The 11,123-nt window shown below is 41.2% G+C and overlaps 1 protein-coding gene across 1 annotated transcript; it reads right to left on the bottom strand.

Moving 5' to 3' along the window:
- Nucleotides 1-9,679: 9,679 nt before the first annotated feature.
- LOC101347683 (DDB1- and CUL4-associated factor 12-like protein 2) lies at nucleotides 9,680-11,117 on the bottom strand. Its single transcript, XM_004379596.2, has one exon. The coding sequence runs from the start codon at nucleotides 10,971-10,973 to the stop codon at nucleotides 9,843-9,845; it is 1,131 nt and encodes a 376-aa protein (XP_004379653.1). The 5' UTR covers nucleotides 10,974-11,117; the 3' UTR covers nucleotides 9,680-9,842.
- Between the last annotated feature and the right edge of the window lie 6 nt (nucleotides 11,118-11,123).

Genomic DNA, 11,123 nt, shown 5'->3' on the forward strand with positions numbered 1-11,123 from the left:
TATTACAACTGCTTTTGTGAAGGTCCTTGTGGACTTCTACATGGTATAGAAAATGAAAATTTTCTCATATTTACTCTATTTCAGCTCCTTGCTGCATCTGACACCATCAATCACTCCCTTCTTCATTTTTCTCTCCCCTCCACTAGGTCTTTTACCATAAATCTTCATTCTTTTCCTTCTATTTACTAAATAAGTATAGGTTTTGTGTAGACTGTTCCAACATTACATAAATATATAAAATATGAAGAAATCCCCCTATTATACCATTCCTCAGAGATACAGTTAACACTTGTATATATTTTTATATATATTGTATGCTTCTTTCTCTCCTCCTCCTCCTTTTTTAAAAAATTGAATTATAATATGCATAGCGTTATACAATTTGCTATAAGACCACGTCTCCATGTCAGTACATAAAGAACTAACTCCAAAATATTAACAGATGTATAGTATTCCATTGTCTGATGAGGGGTCCATCAATGAACAGTCCTGCAATAACAGTGCTTACCACTTGAAAAATCACTCCTATTCTCAGTATATGCCAATGCCTAGCTTAGAGCCTTTAGGGAAATTTTTTGTGAAGACTGATTCCCATCTAAAAGCAGCATTCTCACAGTTGTGTCTCAGCTTTATCTGTCAGTGAGCTTATTTACTTTCTGTTTTCCAGAACATTGTCAAAGTTTCTGATCTTATGATGGTACTTTTTCTAATTTATAGCACTAGCATGGAGTTATTCAGTTTAAATATCCTTTACTGTCATTCCCATAAGAGCCTAAGAAGAGGATGACTGCCATTTTGAACCAGAAGCTCCACTGAATTTTTAAACTGTTTATTTTTGCATATACCCACCATCACATTTGATCTGGATTATGGCAGTAATCTACTAACTGATCTCCCTCCTTCTCTGCTTTTACCCCTCTATAGTCTCCTGAAGGAGCCCTGGTTAGCTCAGCTGCTAACTGAAAGGTCAGTGGTTGGAATCTACCAGCCACTCCGAGGGAGAAATATGCAGCAGTCTGCTTCTGTAAAGATTACAGCCTTGGAAACCCTATGGGGCAGTTCTACTCTGTCCTATAGGGTCACTTTGCATCAGAATTGACTCAACAGCAATAGGTTTGGTTTGGTTTTGAACAGTCTACAGCTTACTATCTACACAACAACCAGGTTTCCTTTTAAAATATAGATTATCTGTTTAACACCCTCACTGGTTTTTCAAATCGTTCAGAGTAAAATTCAAGTTTCTTCTGATTGCCTACAGTGTTCTACATGATATGGCCCCCATTACTTCTCTTATCTCTTCTTGTAGTACTCCCTCTTAACTCACTCTGCTCCAACCACATTGATCTCCTTTCTGCTCCTCTAACATGCCAGGCATGGTCCCACCACATACCTACTTAGACCTTTCTACTTAGAAACCTCTTCTCTGGTATAGCTGCATAGCTCTCTCTGACACTTTTTTCAAGTCTTGGATCAAATGTAAAATTATCACCAGGCATTCACAAACCACTTTATTTAAAAATTGCATCTCCCCCTGAATTCCTATACTCTATCCTCTTTGACCCTCTACTCATCTGTCAGTTTATCTTGCTGTGGTGGCTTGCCTATTCGTGTGATGCTGGAAGCTATGCCACCTGTACTCCAAATGCCAGCAAAGTCACCCATGGTGGACAGACGTCAGCAGAGCTTCCAAACTAAGACAAACTAGGAAGAAGGACCTGGCAGTCTACTTCTGAAAAAACTGACCAGTAAAAACTTATGAATAGCAGTCTGATAGCTGCAAACATCCATTAATAATTGGAAAGTGGAATATACCAAGTATGAATCTAGGAAAATTGGAAGTCATCAAAAATGAAATAGAATGCATAAAGATCACTATCCTAGGCATTAGTGAGCTGAAATGGATTGGTATTGGCCATTTTGAATTGGACAATCAGATCGTACACTACCCTGGGAATGACAGACTGAAGAGGAATGGCATAGAATGCATCAAAAAGAACACTTCAATATCTACCCTGACGTACAACACTGCCAGTGATAGGATAATATCCATACACCTACAAGGAACACCAGTTAACATGACTATTATTCAAATTTATGCACCAACCACTAATGCCAAAGATGAGGAAATCAAAGATTTTTACCAACTTCTGCAGTCTGAAACTGATCAAACGCACAATCAAGATGCACTGAAAATTACTGGTGAATGGAACAAGAAAGTTGGAAACAAAGAAGACCAGTAGATCGAAAATATGGCCTTGGTCATAGAAATGACGCCGGAGATCAAATGATAGAATTTTGCAAGACCAACCACTTATTTATTGTAAATACCTTTTTTCAACCACATAAATAGCGACTATACACGTAGACCTCACAGGATGGAATACACAGGAATCAAATTGACTACACCTGTGGAAAGAGACAATGTAGAAACTCAGTGTCATCAGTCAAAACAATGTCAGGGGCCGACAGACCATGAATCGTTTGTATGCAAGTTCAAGTTGAAGATGAAGAAAATTAAAACAAGTCCAAAAACAACCAAACCCGTTGCCAAAGAGTCTATTTCAGCTCATAATGACCCTATAGTACAGGAAAGCCAAAATAGAACCTTGAGTATACCCCACCTGAATTTGGAAACCATCTTAAGAATAGGTATAACTCATTGGACACTAATGACTGAAGACAAGATGAGTTGTGGGATGACATCAAGGACATCACACATGAAAAAAGCAAAAGTTGATTAAAAAGAAAGAAAAGACCAAAAATAGATGCCATAAGAGACTCTGAAACTTGCTTTTGAATGTAGAGCAGCTAAAGCAAATGGAAATGAGGAAATAAAAGAGAGGAACAGATCTCAAAGGGTAGCTCAAGAGGACAAAGTAGAGTATTATAACAAAATGTGCAAAGACCGGGAGTTAGAAAACCAAAAGGGAAGAGCATGGTCAGCATTTCTCAAACTGAAAGAACTAAGAAAAAAAATTCAAGCCTCGAGTTGCAATATTGAAGGAGTCTATGGGCAAAATATTGAACCATGCAGGAAGCATGAAAAAAAAAAAAAAAAAAAAACAGATGGAAGGAATACGCAGAGTCATTGTACCAAAAAAGAATTGACTGACGTTCAACCTTTCCAGGAGGTAAGGTAGCATAGGATCAAGAACGATTGTATTGAAGGAAGAAGTCCAAGCTGCACTGAAGACACTGGCAAAAAACAAGGCTCCAGGAATTGATGGAATACCGATTGAGATGTTTCAACAAACAGAGGCAGTGCTGAAGGTGCTCACTCACTCATCTATGCCAGGAAATTTGGAAGACACCTACCTGGCCAACCAACTGGAAGAGATCCATATTTGGGCTCATTCCAAGGAAAGTTGATCCAACAGAATGAGGGAATTATCAAACAATATTACTAACATCACATGCAAGTAAAATTTTGCTGAAGGTAATTAAAAAGCAGTTGCAGCAGTACATCGACAGTGAACTGCTAGAAAGTCAAGGTGGATTCAGAAGAGGACGTGGAAACTAGGATACCATTGCTGATGTCAGATGGATCTTGGTTGAAAGCAGAGAACACCATAAAGATGTTTACCTGTGTTTTATTGACTATGCAAAGGGATTCGACTGTGTGGATCACAACAACTTATGGATAACACTGCAAACACTGTGCTTCATGAGGAACCTGTACATAGATCAAGAGGCAGTCATTCGAACAGAACAAGGGGATACTGTGTGGTTTAAAGTCAGGAAAGGTGTGTGTCAGGGTTGTATCCTTTCACCACACTTAGTCTGTATGCTGAGCAAATAATCGGAGAAGCTGGACTATATGAAGAAGAACTTGGCATCAGGATTGGAGGAAGACTCATTAACAGTCTGCGATATGCAGATGACACAACCTTGCTTGCTGAAAGTGAAGAGGACTTGAAGCACTTACTCATGAAGATCAAAGACCACAGCCTTCAGTATGGATTACACCTCAATACAAAGAAAACAAAAAATCCTCACAACTGTATCAGTAAGCAACATCATGATAAATGGAGAAAATATTAAAGTTCTCAAGGACTTCATTTTACTTGGGACCACAATCAATGCCTATGGAAGCAGCAGTCAAGAAATCAAATGAATCATTGCAAAGGGCAAATCTGCTGCAAAAGACCTCTTTAAAGTGTTGAAAAACAAAGATATCACTTTAAGAACTAAGGTGGGCCTGACCTAAGCCAGTGTGTTTTCAATCACTTCATGTGCCTGCGAATGCTGGACAATGAATAAGGAAGACCAAAGAAGAATTGATGCCTTTGAATTATGGCGTTAGTGAAGAATATTGAATATACCATGGACTGCCAGAAGAACGAACAAATCTGTCTTGGAAGAAGTATAGCCAGAGTGCTCCTTAGAAGCAAGGATGGTGAGACTTTGTCTCATGTAATTTGGACATGTTATCAGGAGTTCCCTGGAGAAGGACAACATGTTTGGTAAAGTAGAGGGGGAGGGAGAAAAAAAAGAACTCCCTTAACGAGATGGATTGACACAGTGGCTGCAACCATGAGCTCAAGCATAATGACTGTGAGGATGGCACAGGACTGGGAAATGTTTCGTTCTGTTGTACACAAGGTCATTATGAGTTGGAACTGAATTGATGGCACCTAACAACAGCAACAACATCCTCTTTGAGACAAGTTTGTTTTGTTATCGATAATAACCATCTGATAAACCATATGTTTGCTAGTTTATCTGTTTATTGTCTCTCTCCCTCTCAATGGGTTGTAAGCCTCATGAGGGCATAGGCTTGCTTATTTGCCATAGTATCTCTTGTACCTCCAACAGTACCTGGCATATGGCAAGCATTCATTAAATATTTTCTGAAGGATTCAATAAACGAAAATAGGAAAATATTGATTTGCATATATTAGTCTCAAAACTAGACATCTTACTGAATTATTTTATCGTTGTTGGCTTTTTTGTAATTTTTTTTCATTTTACTGTCATATAATCTGCAAATAATTATAACTGCTTTCTCTTTTCCAATATTTATACCTTTTATTTTGCTAACTTTTCTAATTTCATTAGCTAGAATTTTCATAACAATATTAAATTTTGGTGGTGGTTTTGGGAATGCTTATTTTGTTACTTACTTTCACAGGAATTCTTTTAATATTGTGCCATTAAAAGTGATTCTGGTTGGGGTTTGAAACACAACACATTCACACACTCACACTCACCATTGGAAGGATGTATTTCCTCATAGTTCACCAAGGTTTTTATCAGAATTGGATGTAGGGTTTTAATAAACCATTTACTGGAATTTATTGACACGAGCTTGTGAGTCTTCTCCTTTTACCTGTTAACATGATTTTCATTGTAATAATAGATTTCTCAATAGTGGAGACTCCTTGCTTTGAAGGAACTGGCTTAACCTTGCCATGGTCTTATTTTCTTTTAATTCACTGATGATTTATATTCAATGTTTTCTAAAGATAAATTGCATCTGTTTATGTATGTAAAATCAGTCCACTGTTTTGTGTGCAATAGTCGTGTTTGTTATTAATATTATGTTGACTTCATACAGAAAAGAGTAAAATCTCTCTCTCCAGGCTCTGTAAACAGCCCAGAATTAAATATTCCTTAACAATGTAAAATAATTTACTTGTGAAACCATCAGGCCTGGAGTGTCTATTAAATGTATATGTGTGTGATTTTCTTGGATAAAGAGGCAAATGAAATAAAATTGCATCCACAATTTCTCTAGGGTTAATTGTTCAATTCTTTTATTTCTTCCTAGAAAAAGTTTAGTTATTTGTATCTTCTGATAATTTTTTTCACTCAGATTTTACATATACCTGCTTAATAAATAAAATAGATAAATCTTTGTCTATGATCATTCTCCTTTTTCACTTCTGATTCTTTGTATTTGTAATGCTGAGGAAAGAGCATCCTCCCCTGGACACCTCCTTTGCTCTTTGGCAGTCTAGGCAAATTGGCAGAGACCTGGAGCTGTGGCATTGAGGCAAGAACTCAAGCACTGGGGCTACCAGGAGCTGGTGGTGAGGTGATATTCCACCTCTGTGAGACTTTCAAGGCTTCAGCATGGCTGCCAAATATGCTGATGCCAGTAGGGTGTTGGCAGTGCTGGAAACATCTCAGATCAGCAGGCAAAGTGGTTCAGAAATCACTAGCTGTGAAGTCCTGCCTTGTAAGATAAAGTTTGATTTTTCATTCTTCAGTAAGGTACCAGCAGTTGGCAATGAAAAAGCATAACTACTGGACCAATGTGAGCAGGCCTGGGGGGCAGGGTGTTTCTAGGTAAATATTTAGGAAGGGTTGTTTTTGTTAGGTGCCCTCGAGTTGTTTCAAACTCATAGCAACCCTATGTACAACAGAACGAAACATTGCCCAGTCCTGTGCCATCCTCACAATCATTGCTGTGTTGGAGCCCATTGTTGGCAGCCACTGTGTCAATCCATCTCATTGAGGGTCCTCCTCTTTTTCGCTGACCCTCTAGTTTCCCAAGCATGATGTCCTTATCCAGGGACTGGTTCCTCCTGGTAACATGTCCGAAGTACATGAAACGAAGTCTCACGATCCTCCCTTCCAAGGAGCACTCTGTCTGTGGGTATCTGGGAGAAAAACAACATTTTGTGATTTTGAAGTGGACAAGCAAAATCATAATTTTTGAATTAAAGAATTATTTTCTTATTTTGTTGTCTCAGGCTGATGAAGTCACAGCATTTGAGTAAAACTTCTCTGTCTCTCTTCATTCTTTTTTTGGGATCCTTGATTGGCGGATTTTATTGATTGCCTCTAAAAGTGAATTACCCAGCATTTCATATCACTCATCTTTCCAGCGGTGAGAAATCTCATTCTAGGATATTCCGGTAATTCTGCACTGGGTAGGTCCTCTTGGATGTCATATATTGTTAGCTGCCATCGAGTTAGCTCCCAAATCATGATGACCCCATTCACAACAGTACAAAATGTTGCCCAGTCCTGGGCCATCCCCGTAATCAGTTGCATCAGACTGTTGTGATACATAGGGTTTTCACTGGCAGATTTTTGGAAGTAGATCGTCATGCCTTTCTTCCTAGTCCTAGTATGGAAGCTCCGCTGAAACTTGTTCAGCATCATAACATGCCAGTGTCCACTGACAGACATGTGATGGCTGCACATTAGGTGCATTGGCTGGAAATCGAACTTGGGTACCAGAATGGAAGGAGAGAATTCTACCACTGCACCCACATGTCATACAGGCACCTCAAATTCATGTCTCTAATTTATCGCTCCCCAAAACTATATCCTCTATGCCTATTTTCTCTATAATATTTAATACCACCACTATACGTTTACATTCAGGCCAGAGCCTCAGAGTCCACATAAACTTTTTGATTTTCCTCACATTGCACATCAAATACCAAATACTGTTTGTTCACTTTATTTCCTCCTTTTTCAAATAACTTCCTCTCTTCACCCCTACCTCCAATGTCCTAGCTCAGGCTTTCAAAACCCCCTCCCTCAATTTTCTTCAGTTATATGTGACACATTGGATATAAATGAAACCAGAGTCACAGACTCTAATGGGTCCAGCTAACTATCTCAAGGATGTAGTTCTGTGTAATCCATCTCCAGATATATGAACCCGAACTTAAGGGCTCTCTGCCTTTGAGTTGACAGTATTTTATCGTTTGCCTTCATTTCCTTTTCTTGATCTTTGTTTCAGAACCTACTTGGTACTCTGACCACAAATTGAATTAACTGAGCCACAGTGGTTTAGAAAGAAATGATCAATATCGGGTAGATATCAGATTGGCAAAGAGCATGGAATTTGATGACACATGGTTGGTAAGGGTGTGGTGAGGCAGGTGTGCATATGTTACTTATGGAAGGTTAAGGTTGGTAGGACCTCTTCGGAGGGTAATTTGGCAATGGCTATTAAATATAAAATGAACTTAATCATTGGCCCAGTAATTTCATTTCTAGGAATTTCTCCGGAAGATATGCGTGTGCATAAGATGTATTCACATAAGTAATCACTGCAGAATAGTTTGTAATAACAGAAAAGAAAAAACCACCTAAATGTTCATCAAGGGTATAATGAATAAAATGTTACAATCATACAGGAGAATACTATGCAGTTAAAATTAATTAGGTAGATAGGGATATGGAACAATCTCTAAGACTTTGTAAGTGGAAAAAAGAGTAGGTATGTGCAATATGTGTTAGCACTTGTATAAAAATTACGCATCATACACAGAATGTACTGCTTGCATCTATGGGCAGGAGATAGGGATTCTGGGGTATGAGTCTTACTTTTCACTGTACACCTTTTAGGGGGTGTGATTTTTTTGTGGGTGATTATGTGCACGTACTTCCTATTTTAAATTAGAATAAAACAAAACAAAACAGAAAGACCAAGTGGTAAGTCTTGGCATATGTAGTAGTTACAAATATTAGAAATAGCTGCATATGTAAAATGGTATACATCTATACCTTTTCCTCACATGGGAAATAACCTATACAAACACATACACAAATACAGTAGGTGAAGTCCAACATAACATTTGTGTAAATGAAAAAGTTGTTACATCATCTTAAAAAAAACAAAAGCTAACCATCCTAACCTATACCAAGTATATTTAGATGAGGTATTTTATTTAAGAGGTTATTTAACCTTTTAACCCATGACAGTAGTATAAATTTGCTTTTTAAGAAAAATGTACAAAGTAAGGTATGTATAACTGATGTTTCATCTTCAGTTCTCTTCTGGAAAATTTAATCCTGATAAATACATGCCTAAAAGGACAATTAAAAAAAATAAAGTATGCATTTAAGCATTAAAAAACTTTAGTCTTACACTTAATTGCTAAGATACTGAATATATTGTTTATTTTTTTTTTGCAATACAACACATACTCCATTCAGATAAAAGAATTATCCATGTAGACAATAAAAAATCATAAGTAACACCTACAGTGGGCAGAATAGCTGGTCTTCACTGTAAATGGCTGCCTGGATGGTGTTACCTGAACTCTGAAGACATGTTTACTCCAAAAAATACCTCTGATTGCCCTGCCACATATCGGTCAGTTTTGATTAACTCTGAAAATCTGTAGCATAAACGTGGCCCAGGAAAGCAGGCCATAAAAATAAACATGAAGGCTGAGGGCCCAGGAGTGAGGATTCTAAATTTTTACCGAATAATCAAAGTTGTAGATGAACAAGATTGTAAAATATCCATTTAACTAAGAGAACATATTTTAAAGCATTTTGAACACCAGTGATATACAAACAACAAACATGGAGTTCCCAACACCCAAATGAAACGAGTCCCAAATGTTGGCAATCTCCGACTTAAAATATATTTTCTAATTGAAGCAGGGCTATAAACAATGGGTAGTTCCTCAGATGAGCCCATAAGACACTCTGTAGCACACATTTTCCTCAAATACCATACATCTGAAGCGTGTAAAAGACCTGAAATACTACTAAAATAGTGGTAAACAAAACGAAGCTAAAGTACTGAATTGTAGTGGGGACCATGACTGCAACACCCTACAGAAAGAGCATATGTGAATCACTCAAAGAGGGAACACAACTAAGGAGTCTTTGTGTGAGAAGGCAAAAAGATGGTGGTGCTGGGTAAGGTGCAGTAAAGTCTTAAAGCCAACTTTTGATTGCCAGAAAGATCGATCGATCTCTCTCTGCTCTCTGTCGAATACTCTAAACACAGGCAAACTGGTAGTGTTCCACCTGGAAAAAAAAAAAAAAAAGCCACAGAGTTAAAAGCACAAACGCAGCAGGAAGAACTAAGACATAACTGGAAAGTAAATCCGTGCACTTGGATACCTAGGCGGCCGTCTTTAGCTCCAGAGGCCCGCGTAGTTCCCGTGGAGGCCTGAAGGGAGAGGCCCCCCAGCCACGAAGAGCTTCATCTCAGGCCAGTTGTAGCAGTGGGTGTAGAGCGCATTGGGGAACTCATCCACGCCTCCGAAGTAGTTCACCCAAAGGTCGTCGTGGTTGAGCCAGCCTCTCCCAGAGGTGAGCTTGAGCTTCCTCCCTCTCGGCCCTGGAGAGGAGCCTGGGCTGGCCGAGGCCCTCTCCTCCAGGAACTTCTGGGCGCGGATGTCATAGAAGAGCAGGGACCCATGGCCAGTGCCTATGGTGATGATGTGCTGGTAGAAGCTCAGCGAACGCACGCCCGTGCCGCCCTCCCTGGAGCACAGGGGCCGCACGTTCTGCTGGCACTGGCGCAGATCGAGGAAGGAGACATGGGACTGGGAGCCCACTGCATACAGGGACAACTCGTCGCAGTAGGTCAGGCACACGTTCTCTCGGCAGTAGGGCAGCCTGACGGACAGCAGCCTGCACAGGGTGCTCCGGGCCTTCCACAGGTGGAAGTAGCCATCTAGGGACACAGCTCCCAGCTCCTCGTTCTTGCTGCTGAAAGCCAGGGCCCGCACCTTGCGGTTGGTGGGGCTGGTGCTGGCCCTGGGGATGGTCTCCATGTTCTTCGGGCGGATGTGGGCGTACACGGGGAGCCCCACGTCGTTGTGCCAGGCGATGCTGCCATGGCACATGTCGGGGTCCACCCGCCACAGCGCCACGGTGCCATCGCGGGAGCCGCTCGCGACCACGGTGTCGCTCATCCAGGCTATGGCGAAGATCCAGTCCTTGTGGCCATGGCGGTCGCCCAGGCACACGGGGTCGAGCGTGGGCAGCTGGTAGACGGCCAGACTGTTGGGGTTCTCGCCCCCCGTGGCCAGCAGCGTCTTGGAGGGATTCAGCTCGATGGCGTGGATGCCGCAGCTCGGCTGGTCCCGGGCCAGCACCGGTGCCCTGTCCCTCAGCAGAGGGATTCGCGTGATGTGGCTCGAGTGCACGTCCACCACAAAGAGCGTGTTGCACTTGGTGCCGCACACCACCTGCCTGGCGTTCAGCCACTGCGACGCGAAGACCTTGTTGAGAGTGCCCAGCGCCAGCTCGCGCTCCATCAGCAGCGCGGGCAGCTTGTGCACCGCGTAGGCGCGCAGCTCGCCCTCGAAGCCCCGGGGCCCGGCGCAGCCACGGGCGCCCACCTCGCGGCCCTTCAGGTAGCGCAGCAGCGAGCGCCGCGCCGCCGGCCGCTTCTGTTTCTTGGGCAG

This window comes from Trichechus manatus, unplaced genomic scaffold (genome assembly GCF_000243295.1).
Source record: "Trichechus manatus latirostris isolate Lorelei unplaced genomic scaffold, TriManLat1.0 scaffold00066, whole genome shotgun sequence".
Lineage (NCBI taxonomy): Eukaryota > Metazoa > Chordata > Mammalia > Sirenia > Trichechidae > Trichechus > Trichechus manatus.